The sequence below is a fragment of the Crocodylus siamensis genome, chromosome 1 (assembly GCF_052110815.1).
Source record: "Crocodylus siamensis isolate JL-2025a chromosome 1, ASM5211081v1, whole genome shotgun sequence".
In the NCBI taxonomy this organism is placed as follows: Eukaryota; Metazoa; Chordata; order Crocodylia; family Crocodylidae; genus Crocodylus; species Crocodylus siamensis.
Window position 1 is genome coordinate 424,857,914 of NC_143395.1, and position 21,687 is coordinate 424,879,600.

At 53.9% G+C, this 21,687-nt stretch overlaps 2 protein-coding genes across 2 annotated transcripts in view; one reads left to right on the top strand and one right to left on the bottom strand.

Moving 5' to 3' along the window:
- Window positions 1-5,536, top strand: part of ESCO2 (establishment of sister chromatid cohesion N-acetyltransferase 2) — a 31,062-nt gene extending 25,526 nt beyond the window's left edge. Inside the window, exons 7-11 of the mRNA XM_090031140.1 lie at window positions 455-586; window positions 901-990; window positions 2,066-2,209; window positions 2,415-2,596; window positions 4,246-5,536. Of these exons, the coding sequence (XP_089887266.1) occupies window positions 455-586; window positions 901-990; window positions 2,066-2,209; window positions 2,415-2,596; window positions 4,246-4,378 (681 nt within the window). The 3' untranslated portion in view covers window positions 4,379-5,536. The remainder of the gene's footprint in view (window positions 1-454; window positions 587-900; window positions 991-2,065; window positions 2,210-2,414; window positions 2,597-4,245) is intronic.
- Window positions 5,537-6,268: 732 nt separating this feature from the next.
- PBK (PDZ binding kinase) lies at window positions 6,269-20,612 on the bottom strand. Its single transcript, XM_090031166.1, has 7 exons — window positions 20,449-20,612; window positions 19,475-19,565; window positions 18,899-19,041; window positions 16,396-16,565; window positions 15,003-15,132; window positions 11,514-11,696; window positions 6,269-7,339 (listed from the first exon to the last, which is right to left on the bottom strand). Exons 1-7 carry the CDS (start codon window positions 20,507-20,509, stop codon window positions 7,134-7,136), a joined length of 984 nt encoding a protein of 327 aa, XP_089887292.1. The 5' UTR covers window positions 20,510-20,612; the 3' UTR covers window positions 6,269-7,133.
- Window positions 20,613-21,687: the final 1,075 nt, after the last annotated feature.

Here is a 21,687-nt window from a genome sequence, read left to right on the forward strand (position 1 = left end):
TAAGGATTAATACCCAGCAGTAGGGACATTTTCTAAACCATCCTGTATGTGTATCTGGTGGGAGGATGGATGCTCACCTCATGACGCCTCTAGTACATAGTCCAGCTCCTCCAAAATTCTGGTAATACCATGGAATGCTCCCCCCATTCAGGACTGCATTCTCTATTATACTGTTTTTTTATTAATTAAAAAACAAAAAACATAAATGTATTCACATAACTAATATAATGGAACTGCTCCTTCCCTCCTCTCCACCCCATGCCCTGTGAAATCAAACACTTGCAGAGCCACATCATCATTTACTCAGATGAACAGGGCTGTCCCACAGGGGAACAACCACAGGACTCTGGATTATTTTAATCCCAGTCCTGCCAAATCTGAATATATCTGAACAGTCTGTCAGGAACCCTTCAGCTCGACTTCTGACTTGTCTGGGCTTCCCTCCTGATTCCAGGATGCTGGTCAGAAACATTTTGGTGCTGTTGTGTGCAAGTCGTGTGGCATGATCTATACAGCTGCCAGCCCAGAGGATGAAGCCCAGCACATCCAGTATCACCAGCGGTTCCTTGAGGGGCTAAAATATGCGGTAAGGAAATGGCTGACTCTTGCATGGCAGCCAGAGAACTTTACAGGAAGTGGCATTTGTGATTGAGCACAGAGTTAAGATTGCATAGGCCAAAGGTTTTCTGTTGCCCAAGTGACATGTTAAAAGGTATGTTACTTTGCCAATTCCCATAATCGCCTTTTGCCACCAGGTTAATGCATATGACTTGACTTTCCCCTTCCCCTTACCACCTTGAAACCAGAGGGTATTCACATTACAGCTACGATGTCTGCTCTACAAATAAAACCTTCATTCCCTTCCTTGCAGTTAATTAACTTTTTTGTTTTCTCTGGCAGAGCTGGAAGAAAGAACGGGTGGTAGCAGAGTTCTGGGATGGGAAGATTGTGCTGGTCCTTCCAGATGACCCCAAATATGCAGTCAGAAAGGTGCAGCTTTTTCTCTAAATGTGTTTGTACAGTGCCTAGCACAAGGAGGCTGACGCTTCTTGGGGCTACTGCCAAACTGACCCGAGTCCCTGTATCACCAGAGCATCTTGCATATTTTTCCTGTTCAGATAAGCTAAAGTAGCCATTTATAGAATCAGAGAAAATTCAGTTTGGAAGGGACCTCGGGAGGTCGCATCTAGTCCAACCCCCTGCTCCAAGCAGGACCAGCCCCAACTACATAATCTCAGCTAAGGCTGTGTCCACCTGGGGCTTCAAAACCTCCAAGGATAGAGGATCTACCACCTCTCTAGGTAACTTGTTCCAGTGCTGTTCTTATCCCTGCACTAGCTGGAGGCATACCCATATCAGGAATAAGAACAGCAGCTTAGACCAACATCTGGGGAAGGATTAGGGATGTAATCATCCGTGACATCCCAGGATGAAGAGGGGAGCTCCCAGCCCTGAGAGTTTATCCAGTGTGAAGGCAGTTTGAGGTACTAGCTCTCTGCTGATGCAGTTATTACTGGGTCTGTTGAAAAGCCAGAGACGTGCCTGCTGATTTGGAAGCCATTCAAACAGCAGCTGATGAGCTGCTGCTCATCCAGCAGAGCTCCAGTGGGGCAAGCGTGGCTTAGGTCCTTCAAGTCAAGCAGGGAAGAAGGAATGCCATACACTGCATTGTCTGTCAGCCTTGTGTCAGGTTGCTGTTTGAGGCTAGGGGGCCGGACTTTGCAAAGGGGTGAAGTGTATATTGCATAGCTGATAAAGGATGGGGAGAGCCTATTGAGTTAGCTGGTCCATCTTTCTGTCTGCAGGAATGTGCATTCAAATATAAACAGATATAATCTAGACCTTTCAATACCTCAGGGGCATGTCCATAACTCCATAGAAGACTATTCCAATGTAATAGATCTCAGGATAGTGCAGCCCACCTACCAAGCTAGATGCAGATTTAGCAGCTGGATAATGAACTTTTCTGTGGGTGATCAGCTGAGCTACGCTCCTGTGTTTGAAATTGATTGCTTCTCTGACCTGTGCTGGGCTCTAGCCTGTGTCTCCTTTTAACTCCTATCAGGCAGAAGAGGTGCGAGAACTCGTGGATAACGAACTGGGGTTTAAACAAGTTGTGCTGAGCTGCCCAGCCAAGATCAAAACCTACTTGTTTGTGTCTAGCGAGAAGAAGATTGTTGGCTGTCTGGTTGCGGAGCAAATCAGACAGGTAGGCAGTGCTCCCAGCATCTAAACTGTTTGCTTGGACTGATGTGTTACTGGCAACTGGCTTTATCAGGGTGACATTTAAGGAACCAATTTAAAAAGAGTCGCTTGCCTTTCTGCCGGACAGTCTTGGAGGTCAGCTCAGCTTGCCACTCTGTTGCTCTCAGGAGAGACACTGACTTAACTCCTCAATGATTTTTCCCCAATAGGCGTTCCGGGTGCTCTCTGAGCCACATGCCCCACAGTCCCCGAACCAGGGGGTCCTGGAGTACCATCGTGCCTGGCGTTGCTCCACAAAGCCGGAACCTGCCATCTGCGGAATCAGCAGGATCTGGGTGTTCAGCCTGATGCGGAGAAAAAGCATCGCGCACCGGATGGTGGATGTGGTCAGGTGGGGAACAGAGATGATTCTCTCCCAAAATGTAACAGCAAGAGCAGCACAGCAATAGTCTCATGGTGATGTGGAAAAGCTGATTACTTAGGGTAACCCCATGGCGTTGGGACAAGTTGTTGGCTTATGGAAGAGTGTAGATGCATGTCCTTCGCAGGTCTGAGAACCCCTATCACACTGCAGAGTTGGCCTATTGATCAGACAGATGGTAAGGAGCATTTGTTACTAGCCTGTGCTCCGGAGCTAGTGCGGCAGTGCAGCAACATTTGCAGAGAGCTGTACAGATCACGTAGATTGGCTTTTCACATGCCTTTGGCTTTGGTCTGACTTTGGGTGTACTGTAGCTCACTGAGCAAAGCTAAGCCCGTGGGAAAGCTTCACCCTGAATGTCCAAGGTTAGACTTGCTTCACAACTAAGCAGCTAGAATGTGGCCTGCAAATGACTTAAGGGTATATGCGTCATGGGTCTCCTATAAAATATCAATGGTAAGCGTCTTAGCCCACCTCTGCAAATGTATTAGATGTCAGCAGGGTTAAATGGAGTGCTAGGAGTCTGCTGACTGACAACGATGGTTGATGAACTAATTGTAATCCAAACACCACAGTTTATTCCTAGGCTTGTGTTCTGTACTTTGAGCTTTGTAGGGAACATGAAAGGCAGGGACCTACTCTTTAATTACCATCATTACCCCCCTGCTTTCACAGCAGTTGCTGTTAGGAACATGCTTTTCTGCTCACTGATTTGTAGGTGCCTCTGAAGAGTTCCCTTCCAGGATCAGTTCAGTGGAAATACCCAGGGAAAGATTATGCGGAGAGACTTAAAAGCCTGATTGTTACTGAGATAGCAGTCACCTAAATCCAGGAAGCTTCCAACTATAACCAAAATTTTGTTAGTGGCTTTCATCTGTTTCAAATCTACTTCCTCTTGAAAAAAATTCTCTACCCAAGAGTCCTTCTCCGCAGTGTGAAATAAAGTTGTAATAAAAATACCAGTGGACTACAGGTCCAGGAGTGATTCTTCCCCTCTGTTCAGCACTGGGGAGGCCACATCTAGAGTCTTGTGTCCAGTTTTGGGCCCCCCCACAACAGAAAGGATGTGGACACATTGGAGAGAGTCCAGTGGAGGGCAGTGAAAATGGTTGTGGGCTGGGGAACAGGACTGGTGAGGAGAAGCTGAGGGAACTGGGCTGATTCAGTTGGCAGAAGAGAAGACCGAGGGGGTTGAACAGCAGCCTTCACCCCCCTGCAGGAGGGCTGCAAAGAGGATGGAGTCAGGCTGGTCTCAGTGGGGCAGATGACAGGACAAGGGGCAATGGGCTCAAGTTGCAGCAAGGGGAGCTGAGGTTGGGTATTGGGAAGAACTTCCTCATAAGAAGGATGGCAAGGCACTGGAACAGGCTCCCCAGGGTGGTGGACTCCCCATCCTTGGAGGTTTTGAAGACCCGGGAAGACAAAGCCTTGGCTGGGATGATGTAGTTGGGCTGGTCCTGCTTGGAGCAGGGGGTTGGACTAGATGTGACCTCCTGAGGTCTCTTCAACCCTCACGTTCTATGACACACAAGTTATGGAACAACACCCAGCTGCTAGCACGTTATGGCAATAGAGCCAAACTGATACCTTCAACAATGAACTTTGCTTCTCTGTTTCAGGAACACGTTCATGTATGGCTGCTACCTAAGCACTGCTGAAATCGCCTTCTCTGACCCCACGCCCGATGGCAAGCTGTTTGCAACCAAATACTGCCAAACCCCCAATTTCCTGGTCTACAACTTCATTAGTTAAAACCAGTTCCAAACTATCTAAAAGAAGTGTGAGTCATGGCAGTTATTTAGCATGGTAAACTGTTCATAGCAGTTTGGACATGTTGAAAACAACCTTTTTAACCTTGTTCCTGGGCTGTGTTTCTATTTTAGATTCCTATTGAAAGCTATGTCTTGCCTCCCCTGCCTCAGTCAAGTTTAAAGGAGCAGAGGGAAACTCGTCACTTTTTGTACATAGCGGTGTTGTGTGTCTTAACATACTTTGTGGGGAATGTATTTTGGAGCTAAACAAACTCGCATTTGTTTGGGTTTTTTAAATAGATTTAAAGGTTTTTATTTCAAAATCAAGAGCGTCTATTGCTGCAATTTGTAAATTGCTTAAATTATTTTAATATAAAGATGTTTTCTCTCCGCTGATTGGGTTTAGATAGATTTGTGGGTTTTAGGTACTTAACTCAATGTATCCTCTCAAAACTCTTAAGTATAGACTTAAGTGTAGCATTGGTGCAGTGGAGACACGAGTGGTGTTCATTTAAGCTCCTGCGTATACTACAAATACTGATTCTTCACATTCTGGGCAGTTGGGGGACAGGGTAAGGATGCTGCATCTGTCTTGTACCCTCCAGATGAAGACCTCAGGTTTTTTTGCCCTTTCTACAGGCTACAGCCCAGGTTGCTGATCACTGCTACTGCCAAATTACCTGAAACGACCCAGCACAAAATGCTTGCAACTGTAGTTGGGATGCTACAGTCCTTGGGCATCCTTTGTAACCACCTGTCAAGGGTGGGGGCAGTATTGGTAATGGGCATAGGCATTCACTTGAGAGGACATTTTAAGTGTTTAGTTGACCCAGGACAGGTTCTCCATCTGAAACCCAAGCCTTGAAGATATTTTGGGAAAGTCAAGTGTCAGCCTTGCTGAATACAGTGACTGGCACTTTGCTTTGGATGCAGTTCCCTGACTAACCTGTTCAATAAAATGCATTTCCAAGTTAACTCCTGGTCTCATTTCTGCAGGGCCCAAGTAGTGGCATTGGCATGCACCTTGTGTCTGCTATAAAACTTCCAATTTACAGTGGTCTGGTGTACAAATGTTCCTGCTTTAAGCACTGAATGTCATGCCACTCAAGTTCCTCCCCTTTCCCTGGGAAAGTGCAGCAAGTGAGCGGGGCTCAGGTGACCTTTTATCTGCCTGCGCCCACTGGCTGGGCAGGCTCCAGGGATGAGAACACGGGGCAGCTCATGCACCCTCCGGCTGCCCCATGTCCAAGCAATGGCTTGGTAACCCTCACCCCCGCCCCCCCTCCCCTTGCAGCTGGACCCCATGCACGCTCTCCCATGGCAGCGCTCTGGCCACGTTTGAGCAGCCACCGGTTGGGGGCTTCGGGTCAGGCTTGCGCTTGCACCAGCCACCTCCTGTGTCCTGACCCCCTTGCCATGAAGCACATGTACTCCAGCCCCAGGCACCCAGCCAGCGTGTGTCACAGCTGCTCTCCCCGTGGGCGCGTGTGGGTTCAAGCTGCGGCTGCACAGGCTCTGGGCCCTGGGGAGGGGCTCAGCCAGGGTGGGACGAGGGTTTGGCCGGAGCTGCCGCATGGCCAGGTGCTGCCTCCCCCTCACCACCAGCGCTCACTCTGGGGCTGACTACCCAAAATGTATCCAGGCTCTTGGCAGGCTGGATACAACCTGTGGGGCATATTTTACCCACTCCTGGATTAGACAAACACTTGTCGAGGGTGGTTTGGACAGGCGCGACAGTGCCTTGAGCAGCGAGTTGGACCAGATGGGTGCCTGAAGTCCCTCCCAGCCTGATCCTTAGGCATTAACAGGCAATGTAAGCACAGACTGCATGAAGCATGGCCGAGATGTCACACCACACTTAGCTGGAGAGTTATTGCACTTGAGTCATGGCTCCAAAATACGATTTACTGTGTTAGAAGACAAGCTACAGGAAAACAAATGACAGAGTTAAACAAACGAAACCAGCTGGGAGAAGGGGAAATATATAAATACTAAACTATTATCCTACATGGAATGAGGGCCCAAAGTGCCAGTCAGAAGCACTAGCTGGGAGAAGGTTTATAGGGAGCCTGGGACGTGCAAGGTTTTCTTCATGGCTGGAAGACTGCTTGGTTCACAAGCCAGGCATTTACTGATCCTCGTTCCTCCAGGACTAGCATTAGCGATTCCCAGCTGCTCAGCATTTGTTTAAAGCAGTGGCTTTCAGTCTCCAGCTCCGGAAGCCACAGCAATAAACACGGCTGCTGCTCCCCCACTGCCAAACTCCCAGAGGCATGGGCAGCCCCGGGGGCCAGACGACGCAGGGTTAGGCACAGCTGTATCCAGGACGTGGGGTTAGTTGGGCTGACACGGAGGGTTGCTTGCAGCTGGATCTGGCGAGCGGGGCCAGCGCAGTGCTGGCTGCACCCACAGATCAACCCTGCCTGTCCACCTTGCCCACAGGATGCGGCCGTGGCTTGCAGGGCCGGGGAAATGGGTCGCCAGCTGGTTTGAAGCTATGGGATACAGAGACGATTGCTAGAGGAATACCCTAAGGACGTGCACTGCTCTAAACACGAGACGTGGGAAGGAGGAGACTTGCTATGGTGCTTGAAGTAATTAGAAGTTCTAGCAATGCTATTTACCTGGCAAGTCTCCACTATCTCAAGAAACCCTGATAGCAAGGACTTAAGGTACACCAGATCCCTGTGCAGGATACACAGGGACCCCAAAACGAATGTGCAGAAGCCTCTGGGCCGCAGGTGAATTTCGGGCAGTCACGGCTGCTGCGCGCCGGCCTCCAAGATGGTGACGATGTGCGCCGCGGAGGGGCGCTTCGCCGGCTCCTCGCTGGTGCAGACAGAGAACAGCTCGATGGCGTGCTGGTAGGACGGGTCCAGTTCCTCCATGTTGAGGGGTGGCCTGGTCCCCAGGACGGCGTAGTACGCATCCTCATCGAAGTTGTCTTCATCGAAAGACTCGTCTGGCCAAGGAAGCGGAGAACTAATCAGTGGTGGGGACAGGGGGAGTCTTGCATCCCCTCCCCAGCCCTTGGCATGTGCCGTTCCTGGGCGCTTTCAAGGGTAGGGACCAGGGTCAGACCCGCTGACTCCGTTTGAGAAGCTACTTGGATCCAGAGCCTTGGCCTGCATAGATGATTTAGTGACCGTGAGCACACCCAATACCTCCAAGTCCGAGAGCCGTGGGGCTGGCGGGGAGCTGCAGAGGTCACATCTAGTCCAACCCCTGCCTGGGACTGAATCAGCCCTGCCCAAACCATCCTGGACAAACCCAGTGTCCGACCTCTTCGCGAAACAAGTCGCTCAACAGCACCAGACATCACCCCTGCCCCAGGGAAAGCAGGGGAACATGGCAGCTGACATCCTGCTGCTGCAAAGGGTGCTAACGTACGCTGGAGAGATCACAGGCAGAGGCTGCGGCCCCCTGCTAGAGGGTCAGACTGATGCTGCATTTGGGGTCAGGAAAGATTTCCCACCCCCATTTATATCAGTCTGACCAGGGGGGAAATCCTTCCTGACCCCTAATGTAGCATCAATCTGACCCTGAGTGCAAGGGCAAGACCCTCCACCCAGGACCCTCTGGGGTTGAGGACATCTTTGCAGCAGCATTGGCACAGCCCAGGCCCCATCCAGCCTGAGCTGCAGCCAATACTCAATGTCTCTGAAGAAGTTAAATAAAACCCCCAACACAGAAAAAACTCCTCCTGGCCCCAAGCAGCAACCAGCAAAGCCCAGAAGCCGGGGAAACCCCTGCAGTAGCAGAGGCATCGCTGCACCTAGATCACCCCCAACCAGTCTCTGTCCTTCCTCCTTGACACCTCCAGTGATGAAGGGTGCGTGTCTTCCCTGGCGTCTCCCACTGCCTCCCTGTTCCGACAGCGCAGACGCGCTCCCGGAGACGCAGTCGAAGCCTACTTTGCTGCAACTTTGAGCCATCAGTCGGCATCCTGACTACAGCGAGAGAGAAAAGGTGCTTCTCTCCTTGTTACGGCAATGCTTCAGGCACGGCCAGGCCTGTGCTCCCGGGGCTGCCTTGCTCGCCTTTGCATTCGCAATCTACTGCTTGACACTGGAATCGAGCATTTGCTTTCAGGCCCCTGGGGAGAAGCGCCGAGGGCTGCCTGTCTGGGCGCACATACAAAAGCCTCCCTAGATACAAGCCATCGGGCTGTTTCCTGTGGGACTCTCACGAGGACCGTAGCCCCTGGGGTCACACAGCTGCATGGCTTAGGGCTTTAGCGATCCTGACATATTTCCAAGGCTTCTTAAATCCCGATCTGTCGCTTCCGTTTCATTTACATCATGAAGGCGATGGCAACGTAACCCCAGACCTTGCTAGGTCCCGGTTCCAGCTGGAGTTTTCCCTATTAATCAAAGGCCGAATTAAAAATAAACCGCACCTTTTCCCCTCGAGCCGGATTATTCCTTCTGGGACCGCATGCTTCGCTGCTTCTGCTAGCGGGGAAAAGGGACTTCCCACCATACATCTGGCCTCAACCAGCTCTCTTCCAGCCTAGAAACCACACTGGGATGTGGGGATTAGCAGTCGCTGCCTGGCCTGCACCGGTCCTCAAGCTGGGGAACAGCAGTCTGAGACTACCAAGATCCGGCTGGCGGGGGGTCTGGGCCACCCTGCACTGCTGCTCTGTCCAGACTGATATTCTTCAGGGTCTATTGCTATTCCCCATGTGTATGAATACTGATAAAAACTATTAATGCTAAATTATTCAGGCTGAACAGGGACAGAAGGCTTGCGCTCTGACTTATCCAGCCAAGAGAGATCGCTGCCTGCAGCCGTCTGAAGCCAGGCAGAGACCTACCCATTCAGCAAGGCGTGAGCTTTCCTAGCTACAGCCTACTTTGCCCCACACTTTGCCTGGACTTACTAAAGAGAAAGGTATATGGTCACTTATATACGAGGGGCAGAAAGAGCAAGGGGAGGAGGGGACACTGCTGAGACAGGCAATGGGCGGGGGGGGGGAATCCAAGAGATCAAAGAGGATGAGCAAATCGGTTAACCCCCTGAGGGGCACAGGGGTTACAAGGGTGACTCTGGGTAGCAGGATAAGAATCCAGCGTCTCTTTTGAGACTCCGTGGAAACCCGCACGGCCAGAAACCACCCGCAGACCGGCCCGTGTTGAGTCTGGTCTCGGTGGGGACCCCAACCCCTGGTGCCATTCAGGGTCTTCCCTACAATGTCCAGGCTTGCTCTGCTGGACGACTGCTTTCTGGTGGAAGGAGACTATGGATAGTGCCCAGGGGCCAGCATAGGCGTAGGGCAGCCAAAGCTGCGTTGGGGCACGGATCAGGAGAGATCACGTGGCCGTTAAGGATAATGCTAGCACAGGGATGCTCAACCACTGACCCACCAGCCGCATCCGGCCTGTGACACCAAACCATTGAGCCCTTGGGGTTCCCCACGGGTGCAGGCATTTGGTGGCTGGACTGTGGTGGCATTGCTCCCCCACCAAACTTGACCTGGACCCCCTGGGCAGCCCTGGATCAAGGCCTGATCCTGGCGTGCAGGGGATAGGTGGGGGTGGCATCAGGTCCTAGGGCTCAGTCCCAGCACACGGCAGACCAGGAGAGGCAGCACTGGAGGACCAGTCAGGACATGCAGGGATGGAGGAACTGGTGCCAGGGGCCTAGGATCTAATCCATTTGGAGGGGAGAGGGCTGCCAGAAACCAATCAGGGCATGCAGGGCAAAGGGATGAGGGGGAAAGCGGGGGACCTGGCCCCAGTGCCTGGGATCCAATCCTAGCCCATTTGGGCAGGTGGGCGGTACTGGGCTCCGAGTATGCAGGGGCAGAAGGGGATGGCTCCAGGCCCCCAGACCTAATCCCAAGGTACTGGGGTGGGAGGGGGCAGTGCTGGGCCTGAGCCCGTGAGGCTCAATCCAGTCTGCAGACTGGCCCTGGGCCAAAAGGTTGAGCACCCCTCGGAGGGGAGACTGGTGCTGCTCGACAGGGCAGGGCTCAAGACACAGCCGAGATTCGTGCGCCGAGTGCGGGTACCCACTGCATTCACGAGCCTGACTTCCACTCCGGCTGCCGGGTCTGCAAGCCCGGGTGCCTCCGCAGCTGGGGCAATGTGGCGTGCTAAGCCAGAGACGGATGCGGTGGCTTTCTTTGGAGGTCCTACCATCGCACTGAACTCGGCACCCTGGGGTGCTATGAGATCCCTCGAAGGGCACCACAGCACCCAGCCCCCATGCAAGGAGTGACATCCTGCCTCCTCCACACACTGGTCACCTCTGTGTCCCGTGACTGATTAACACCCCTGGTGCACCCTTCCCCATGGACCCTTCTGGGAGCCTGGGAGGGGTGGGGGGACAAGCTGACCTGAAGGCTCCCCTCCCCAATGCTCTCAGGGCGCCCTGCCATGCACCAAGACCCTTTTGAGGGAACACCCCACTCTAAGTGGGGGCTGCTAAATCCTGAAAGATGACAGGGGGCCTCGAGTTGAACAGCTGAGCATCGCTTAGCTAGACAGCATTTAGCTCGCAGCTTCGTCGACCACAACCACAGCCTAAGCGCACTTGCACAGTCCACAGCAAGGCACCGTCACGAGCGTGCTTTGATGCCGTCCCCGCTGCAGGACTGCAACGGTGTTGACGGGAATTTGAGGAAAATGCTCTCCAGCTGTTTGACAAGCGGCTGGGCTGCCTGCGGAGGACGTCAGCCCCTGGGATGATTAATTAGGAGCGTTTATCAGCTCCTCGTTTGGATTTCCAAAGCCAAATAAACTTTGAAGCGGCCCAGCCACCTGCAACAACATGGAGGGCCGCAGCCAGGCACATGTTTTGCAGAAAGCCCCGGGGTTGCTCTGAAGGCTGCAGTGCATTTCAAGGGAAGAAAGGCGGTGCTGAGAAAAGGGACTGGCCTCACCCCACTGTTAAAATCAGTGAGCAGATGAGGTCTGGGCTATTTTCCCCTTGGCGACGAGCTGCATTGGGAGAATGGGAAAAGACTGAAGACAGTCTCACAGTGTTTCTAGCTGTAGGGAAAGCAAGGCCCAAATTGCTCCCCACTTCACTGGTTTTGTATTAATGACCCCCGCAGCTACCTGCAGCACAGCAGAGTGCAAGCCCCTGCAAGAAGGACTGGATAAAGAGGGGAGAGAAAGCCAGCCAACCTTCCTCGTCGTCATCATCCTGCATGAGCAGATTCACGTGTGGCACGGAAAGGGTCATCATCTCCCACAGGGTCAGCCCGAAGGCAAAGATGTCGGCCTTGTCAGTGATCACGCCGTCCTCCTCCAGGGCTTCCTTGGGCTTCCACGGCTCCGTGCCGATGTAGTGTGCCTCTGGGTCGCTCACTGAAAGGAAAGGACGCGAGATTAATGCCGTAGCTGCAAGAGGAATGGTGCAAGGCAGGGATAGGCATGGCAGGGGCTTGCACGTGTGGCTGTCACATGGAGCCAACACATGCCAAACAGCCCCCTCTTGCACTTGTCCACACTTCAGCACATCACGGAGCATGTTAGGTGGTTAAAAATACATCTTCGAGCCCAGGCTGGACAAGGCCTAACAATGACTTGCAGGGCAAAGCACCAAGAGTCCAGCCCGGGGCCCGGCCGTGCCCCAACGCCACAACTTCATTAACATCTCAGCCACGTCCTGCCGAAAACTCCTCGTGTTGCAGCGGTGGGGAGAAGCCCGTGTACCACTGCAGAACATCACGCAGGACTAACCCCAACACTACCTACACTGTAATGGGCTCTACACGAGCTATTATCATGCAGGAAACATCTGGGAGTCACTGTGGACAGTTCCCTAAAAACATCAGGTCTGTGCCCAGCAGCTGCCAAAAAGGAAAGCGTGATGTTAGAGGTTATGAAAATGGGGATTGTGAACTAAACTGAAAGCATCTTTGTGCCCCTTTATTAATCCATGGCACAGCCACAGCTTGAATCCTGCGTCCAGCCGTGGTCCCCGCACCTTCAAAAGGAAAGAGAGGTAGAGAAAGTGCAAAAAGGGCAACAAGGATAAGTGGAGAGACTAGAGAGTCCAGGCCTGGGCAGGATAGAAAAAGATGTTTGAAGGGGCATGAGAAGGCTTTACAAAAGTCTAAATAGCAAAGAAAAAGTCACTGGGGATTTATTAATGGATGTCTCTCCCCAGACAAGAACAAGGAAAGGGCTGAGAGGGGACGTGGTAGCAGTGTATCGCTATATCAGGGGCTTGGCGAACAACTGTTCAGCAGGGCACCCTTGGGGAAAACCAGGAGTAATGGTCACAAACTCCTAGACTACTGTTTCAGGCTCAACATTAGGAAAAACTCAAGCAAGGGTTATCCCTGCTCCGACTGTCCCGAGTTTCAATATCCCTTGAAGCTGGAAGGAGGACAGTGTTATGTCAGATTGTTCACAGGGACTTAAAGCGGGGCAAGGGCTTGTAACATCCCAGGATCAAAGTCTTTGTCCTGGGGACCACCTGTTCTTAGCCATTTAAAGTTCAGTGCCTGGTCTTCTCCAACAACATGCGCCACTCAAGCAACGGAAAACCTGCGTGCTCGAGAGGGGCTGGACGCACGTCCAAGGCGAGGGCTGCTCCTCACCAGGGGCACCCTGCGCCTTTCGGGGATGCAGCACCTGCTCTCTACGGCGCTGGTCATCACCCCAACCCCAGATGCTGTTTGTGCCAGGGGACAAAGCCTGGCACCGTTCACAAGGGCTCCCTGAGAGGGGCCAAGGCAGAGGCAGAAATGCATCAGCAGAGACCTGCTCGCTACAGAAAACATGGTTTTGCCTCCCTTAAAGCAGCAATCCGTTACTCGCCCATGCACATTCGTACCGAAGGCCTTGGAGAGTTCCGGATTCACGGGAGTCCCAAATGACACGTAGCAGACTGCACGAGGGAACGCCGGGTGCTGCCCAAATCCTAGCTCCCTCTCCAGGACAGGCTTGGCCAGCCAGCACCCCCTCCCCATAACATGTGGTGGTGACGGTATGCCTTCCCCCCTGGGCCCAGCGATTTACGGAGCCGTCAGGGGCCTTCCAGCTGCGAGGGGAACGTTTCCCTTGCAGCAGGAAGCTGCTCTTCGAAAGCGCGCATTGCTAACGCGGCGTGACTGCCGAAGCCCCCACGTACGCCGTGGCCTGCTTGACTGCTGCGTGGCTCGGGACCCAGCGTGCCGGAGATCATCTCCATGAGATGCGGTGGCACGAGGCCTCGCTTGCAACCAACGCCTCCATTGCGATACCCTTTAATCTGACCCCTTTGACCACGCATCTCATTGGGGTACCGCCCCGGCCTCGCTGCCTCTTCCTGTAATAAGTTACCAATAAAAAAAAAAAAAAAAAAAAAAAAAAAAAAAGAGAAAATCCTGGAGAGCAGGTTTGTGAAACATCGATCCGCTGTGAGCCCAGGTCCCCGGGAATAGAAGTGGCCTGGAAGAGCGAGCTGGTAATTAACCCAAACACATTCCTGCCTTGGCTGCCGAAGCCAACGGGCTGCTAGACATCTGCTTCTTGTTTAAGTGGAATATGTGCCGCTTGCCTCTGGGGCTAGGGAAAGAAGGTCGATGTCCTGAACTCTCGGGAGGGGAGAGGGGGACCACTGCCACGACACGCTAACACGAGTCTCACGGGACTGCTGCAGATGGTAGCGAGCATAAACGTGCAAGGAGGGCTGTCTGGGGTCACCGCGATGTTGCTTGAGATTATGCAGTGCCGTTCCCTGACCCTGGAGAGGACCCAAGGCACTTCATGATTATAACCATGGCAGGGGGTCGGACTAGATGATCTGCTCAGGTCCCTTCTGACCCTACAAACTATGAAACTATGAAACCCCCGCAAGCTGCCAGCTCTGGGGCAAAGGACAGTATTCAGCTGGTGTAAAAGGTGTCCTTCCATGCTGCAGTAAATCCCTACCGTGAGGGAATTGTTGTGTGGCCTTTGAAGTCCACTCACCAAAGCCAAATGCAGGCTTGCAAGCTCCGAGCCGGATGCAGGCTCTCAATGGAGACTGCAAGCTGCCTGGCTTTGGCCAGTCAAAATCCTCTTCCTTAAGAGCATTAAGGATGGTCTTGTATTGGATCAGACCACAAGTCCATCGTGCCCAGTCTCCCGTGTCACGGAGGCTGGAAGGGGGAGTGAACTGGGTCTGAGCAGGGCTTTTCCCCTGTTCCTTCCTCCAGACCTGCCTGGACTTCCACTGCTGGAGGCCGATGCAGAGGCCGTGCCCGTCACTCCTGTGCTCGATAGCGGCTGGTGCCCCTTTCCTCCAAGAACAAGTCCAAGCCCTTTGGGAAACTGGCTGAACTCTCTCAGCTCCCACCGCATCTGGTGGCCATGAGCTCCACTTTAATGACACGCTGTGTGGGGAAGAACTGCCTGGTGTTAGTTTTAAAAACTTACGACCTGCTCGTATAATTTTGCAAGCCCTAGTTGTCTGGTGAGATTCAGCCAATAATAAATCCCTACCGACTTTCCCTTCACCATTTAGTAAATCTTTCTTACGTTCCCCCCACACGTGTCTCTTTTCCAAACAGAGCAGGCCTGGCCTCTTTAGTCTCTCCCTTGAAGGAGAGGACAGACTGCTCTGTGGTCTCGGACCCCATGCTGGCAGCCACGGTGACTTCTAATCGCTCACACGCCCTCCGAGCCGACAGCCCCACGTACCGGTCATGTTCTCATCCAGGGGCAGGGACACCCCCACATCGCAGATCTTGATAGCCTCGAAGTCGCCTTTGATGACAACGTTTGAAGACTTGATGTCTCCATGAAGCAACTTCTTATCATTATGCAGATACTAGGAGGCACAGAGAGAGGAGCAGTGTTCATTCAAGAATGATGATCAGAGACAATGAGCTGGAAGGGACGTCCGGAGGTCACATCTAGTCCAACCCTCTGCCCGAGAAAGGATCACCCCCCATCCCAGACAAATGCATCATTTCGCCCATTCCTAATTGTACCCAGGCAACCTTGTTGCACAACCGCAGCCTGGCACCCTGGCTGAGAGTTGCCGAGCTAGTACAAAGGATGCATTGCAGCTGCCTGACAAATCCTCTGTGCCAAGTCTTGCGATATCTTGCTGCCGTGGCTAGGGGAGCCGCGCATTCAGTTTTTACTGCTGAAGGCACGGCTCTACGAGAGCATTAGGAGAGGCCGGAGGTCCCGTCAAGGTCTCAGCCAACATATTTTTGTGTACGCTGTTGCGAATCGATGCTTTCCCATCCATGCAGGCCGAATTATGGCCGAGGACAGTGTTTGGATAGGGTCTGCTGTAGCGTGAACTGGCCTGGTGAGAGAGACAGCAACATAGGCACCACCCCAGCCTGAGTTTGGCTGGTTTGTCCTTTCGTTACGGCGATTAAACGTGTTTGCCAACGGCAGGGGACCAGTGGGCTAGGAATAGGCTGGGAGAGTAGTGATGATGCCAGTAGGGCTGCTGGAAGAGGCCGATTTGACTTGAGGATCTGGCCAAGCATCTCATGCTAAACTGAGGGACAGATGAGGAACCGCTGCTCCCATTCTGCCTCAGTTGGAAACCTCCCTTCTCCTCTCTAGTCTTGGCCCACCCATCCTGGAAGGAGCCCCTTTCGTGGCAAGCAAACCCTCCCAGGCTGCTGCTACAGCATGCTTGGCACCAGCTCCTTTGGGCTCCATGGTTTTTTGACCACCCACCCGCTAGCTCCACTGCTGCCAGACCTTGAAGCCAAGGAGAGGACGTTGAAGCCAGGGCACACGTCCCAGGCTAGCAGAGGAGAAAAGCGGGAGGCTCCCAAAGGCCCAGAGATGCAGGGAAGCTGGCTGAACGTCATGACCAAAAGTTAAGTCATGTCGCAATCTAGATGGTGAACTCCCCAGGGCAGGGACCGGGTTGTGTCCTGTGGTTCTGCAGGGCTGTGCAACACAGGGCTTGGTCTATTTGGTTACGACAAAAGACATTTGCTACGTTAAGGAGCACGCAACGGGTCTGCTCGTGGGCAGCCAACACCGGGGCAGGGTCCTTTAGGGTCCTGCCGTGCACACAGCCGTGAAGAGGAATGGCTAACAGGGCTATGAAACTTACCTTCAGCCCCCTGGCCATGTTCAGGGCAACCTGGAGAATGGTAGCGGCAGGGAAAGGGCCAAGGTTCTTGTCGTTTCGCTCTTCAATCAAGTCGTTGAGAGATTTCTCTCCCCCATACTCCATCGCCAGACACATGCTCCCGTCACTGGCCTCAGCAAATGCACGGTAGCCTTGAAACAGTCCAAGAGATTTCATTTGGTCAGGACAGCAAAACAGGCAGCGTTGGTAGGAGCGGCATCTACATGTGCACTGAAAAGCCCGACCCGATAGGAGGCTGTTAATGACAAGGAGCATACGTGAATCTGTAACCACGCATCCACGAACCACAAAACGCATCACTGAGCAAGTACAGCCATTACTGTAATGCTTCTAGCTCTTGCCAGGTGATAGTTATCAAAAGGCAGATCTAGGATTTTGAAGGGGGGAAAGGGGTGCCAATGGTGCAATACATCATCCTATAAACACAACACATTTGTCTCCATTTAAAAATAAATTAGATGCTTTAATAATATGATAGGGGCCTAGGGCTATATTATCCCATTTAAATGTTGAAACAAAAGCAAATATAACTGTACTGGAACGTGCATTCATTTGCTATTATGTATAGACACAATAAACTAGGCAAAAAATAAAAAAATAAAACAAAGGATGTCCATTTCATTAGCCTTGTATTAATTAAAGTTAAATGTGCATCTCTCTTTCCGATTCATAAAACAAAATCTAGCCTGGGTGCACTGCCAAGATGCTCAACAACGCGCCACTGAAAGCTACTTCCACACCTGAGTTAATGTTTTTAGCTAGAGTAAAAAAACAAAACAAGTCGCCAGTCTGCAGGGCTACAAAATAGGAGCTAGATAAGCTAGCCTTTCTTCAGTGACTCTCCTAGTTAATTAGTGGATTGTCAAGGCTAGTAAAAGGGCTGGAAGGCCATTAACACCCCTGGAGCAAAGAGTTGAGGAGGAATTGGGTAGATAATAGCGAGCCATGAAGTCAAGCAACTGCATTTCCCAACTAGGAACGCTGCTGGCACTGCCAGGCAGCTGGTTTTAAACTCTGGGTGGAGCAGGAATCAAAGGGGCCTGCACCACCCCGAGAGTAGGGATCTCAGTTTCATGACAAAAGCCAGCCGTAAGGTGTTACAAGGGGTGGGGGGGATCTCCCTATGTCACCCAACCCAACATGAACCCCAGCTGGAGCTGGGATAACAAGCCAGGCTCCTGGCATGTTTTGAAAACTAACTGTGACCCCTGCCCCCGACACGGAGGGTGGGAAGAGCTGGTGCCAGGCCCCCTGGACCCCAACCCCCGTGCAAGGAGGCAGTGCCAGGCCCCCGGGATGCAATCCTGGCACAGGGGGTGGGAGATGGTTGTGCTGGATCCCCAGGGCCCGATCCTGGCTTGCAATGGGGTGGTGCTGGGCTGCCAGGACCCACTCCCAGCGAATGGGGACCGTGCCACACATCTGGCGCATGGGGTCCAATTAGCTTGTAGGTTGCAGGATGAGGATCGGGACCAGCTGATTAACACGTCGGTGCTACGATTCTGCAGTCCCTGCCTCCAAACCAGAAGAGCAACCGATTCACTCGCAGCCGCCCTGTGACACGGATCCTTCCTCCCCATACGAACGAAGCAGGGCCCTGCCCGAGATGCAGGCGCCCACGCCGCGTGCGGGGATCTCATCACCCGAGCCACTGGGAACCTAGCCCAGCCGGAGGCTCTTCCACGGAGCCGCCTCCACGGGTGCGTTTCACAGGCACCCTCCTCCGACATCTGCCCCGGCTGTGAGCAGAGGAGGATCCTGGCACGCGCCCGCCTGGAGCGCGCCGGGATGCGGCCCTGTCACGGCCTCCTCCAGAACCTGCTGCACGTCTCCCCGCACCTTTCTGTTTATACAGCCGCAGCCCACGGCCCCGCCGATATTGGGACCCCCTGGTCCTAGCTAAGCCAGCTATCCCTCCGACCAGGAAGGTCAGCCCCCGGGGAACGCGGGACCGTTTTCTTGTCCCTTCTCCAGTCCCATCTCCGGGCAGAGCCTCACTAGGCAGCACCCGCAGGTTCTCTGGACACATTCAAGGGCCCGTGGGCGCTGGCTGGTGCGCGCCCTGTTCAGTGTCAGGACCCTCGCTCCTGTCCCTGCTTTTACATTAGTTGCCCCGTGAACTCTGCTGGCCCCCTCGAATAACAGAGCAGGGGAGCGCCCATTTCTGCCCGGGCTCACGTGCTTTGCGCATCAAACAGGCCTGTCGGAAATGCAGGCAGAAGGGGAACGAGGCAGCTGGGTACCGCCCCAGCCGGCTAACTGAAAGGGATCACGGGACGGGCAGGAAACCGGTGCTTTCTTCCTATGGGACGCAGGCATCACAGGACCTGCACGTGCCCTCAACCCGCCAACCGCTGTTCGCATGGGGGGAGCATCAGAGGCGAGAACCCCGGTCTCGATAAGCCTGCCGGCTCCGACAGGCACACGCGGCAATCGAGACTGGCTGGCTGCGCACAAGGCTTACCCACGATGTTCGGGTGCTGCAGGTGTTTCAGGATCTTGGCCTCTTCGTTCAGCCTCTCCTGGTATATGTTTTGCTGCTTGGTGTTACACTTGGGATTTATTTTCTTCACGGCCCAGGGGGAACGGGACAAGCCTTTCGGGGATCTGTGCAAGAGGGGAACGCAGAAAATGCAGCATCCGCTGGATGAAACCTTCACAGTTCACCGGAGGCCCGTCGCAAGCAGTAGTCCGGCGCGGGTTATGAGCGTTCATCACTAACCTGATGCTGGAGGTACAGATTAGCAGCGGGAAGAAAGAGCAAACTGCTGCGAAGATGCAACAGCTACAAAACTGGACTCTTTTGAGCAGCTTAGGTTACTTATTCTGATGTTTAATATACTCGGTTTACACCAGATAGAGAATAGCTCATTGCCACTGGGTGTCTAGTACATCTCTCCTGTAGCTAGACCTCGGTGCCCGAGTCACAAGAGTAAACTTACCAGCAGAGGCAGCTTAAAAGAAGAACTTTCTGGAAAAAAACAAAAGACAAAAACCCACGTGGCCCATGTCCCAGCGCGGGGCCTGCCCGTGCCCGTACCGTCTCATGAGGTACACATTCACGCCGGTTCCATATCCGAGCTTCTGCATAAAGGGGGAGGCCGGGATAACGACCGAAGACGGCCCCGCATCTGAAAACCAGAAGCAAACAGCGTGAACCGAGGGACATCCCAGCGCGCCTGCTGCCCTTCCCTTCGGGGGCTCTTGGTGCCCTCATTGCAACAGCAACTTTTTCCCCCAGTGACAAATGAACATGGAGGCCTGTAGGGAAGAGGGGGCAACGGGCTGCAGGGTTTCCCCCGCCCCCAACAGAGCCACAGAAAATGGGGGTGGAAGGGAGCTCGGAGGTCACGTCTAGTCCAGCCCCCGCTCCACGCAGGACCAGCCCCAGCTGCATCCTCCCAGACACGGCTTTGTCTGCCCGGGGCTTCAACACCTCTGAGGATGCAGACTGCACCGCCTCTCTGGGGGCCTGGTCCAGTGCCTCACCACCCGCCTGGTGAGAAAGGTTTTCCTAATACCCAACCTCAGCTTCCCTTGCTGCAGCTTGAGCCCATTGCTCCTTGTCCTGCCACCTGCCCCCACTGAGACCAGCCCGGCTCTGTCCTCTTTGCAGCCCCCCGGCAGGGAGGTGACGGCTGCTGTTCAACCCCCCTCGGTCTTCTCTCCTCCGGACTCAGGCAGCCCATCTCCCCCAGCCTCTCCTCGCCCGTCCCGTCCTCAGACACTTCCCATCTTCCAGGCAAACACCCCAGGGCTCCAGGGCCCGAGGACAAGGCAGTCCCTCGCGCTTCCGCCATTTGTGGCAAGAAACGCGCTCCTCAACCCTTCGGGGCCCATGGCACAGGGGAGGTTTTTGCAAAAAAAAATTACATCTTCTTTTGCAAAAGAAATGTCCTTGCAAGCTTTCATGGGGGTTTTTTTTTTTTTTTTGCAAAAAAATATTTTTCATGGTTTTCGCAAATATTTTTGCGAAGAAACGTCCCCGCAGCAGCGCGGGGCGCAGGAGCTCACCGGCCTTCCTCCTCTGGCCGCGCCCGTCGGGGGACCGCCGGCTCTCCGCGCCCGTGGCCATCTCCGCGGGCGGGCGTGGGCGTGGGCGTGGGCGGGCGCTGCTCCCGGCGGCGCCGTTGCGGTTTGAACTCGCGCGCGCCCAGCGCTACGGCGGCCGCGGCGGTCCAAGCACCCCGCCCTGCGCATGCGCGCGGGGAAGGGGGCGGGGCCCCGGCGCAGGGGAAGCGGCGCCGCAAACCCCCGCCCAAAACCCGCCGGGCCTCAGTTTACCCAGCTGCGAAATGGGCGCAATAAACCCAAGGGAAAAGAAGAAAGCAGCAGCTGCCCTTTCCCCGTCCCTGGGGTCCCGTGAGGGCAGACCCCGGCTGCCCCGAACACTGGCCCCTTCCTTTCCCTTCATCCCTCCTCTGCAGGGCTCTGGATTTGGCCCTCGGTGGCACGATACACGATCCCACTTCAGGGGACGCCTCGCGCTTTCATAGATTTCATAGACATCAGGGCTGGAAGGGACCTCGGGAGATCATCGAGTCCAGCCCCCCGCCCAAAGGGCAGGAAGTCAGCTGGGGTCATAGGATCCCAGCAAGATAAGCATCCAATTTACTCTTGAAGGTGTTCAATGTCGGTGCTTGAACCACCTCCGCTGGCAGACTGTTCCAGACCTTGGGGGCTCGGACAGGAAAGAAATTCTTCCTTATGTCCAGGCTGAAACGGTCTTGCAGGAGTTTGTGACCGTTCGACCTCGTCATCCCTCGGGGCGCTCTGGTGAACAGACGTCCCCCCAGATCCTGGTGGTCACCCCTGATAAACTTATAGGTGGCCATCAGATCACCCCTCTTTAGCTCTTTCCAGGCTAAAGAGCCCCACGGCTCTCAGCCTGTCATCGTAAGGTCTGTTTTCCTGACCTCTGATCATGCGCGTGGCTCTCCTCTGGACTCTCTCCAGCTTCTCCACATCCTTTTTGAATTGTGGAGCCCAAAACTGGACGCAGGACTCCAGCTGCGGCCTCACCAAGGCCAAGTACAAAGGGAGAATGACGTCCCAGGGTTTGCTCAAGAAGCATCTATGGATGCACGCCAGCATTTTGGTCGCTTTACTAGCCGCAGCATCGCATTGCAGGCTCATGTTCATCTTGTGGTCAATGATGACCCCCAAGTCTCCTTCTTCCGTAGTGCTAACCAACGTAGCACTGCCGAGCCTATAAGGGTGCTGCAGGTTTTTCCTCCCAAGGTGGAGAACCTG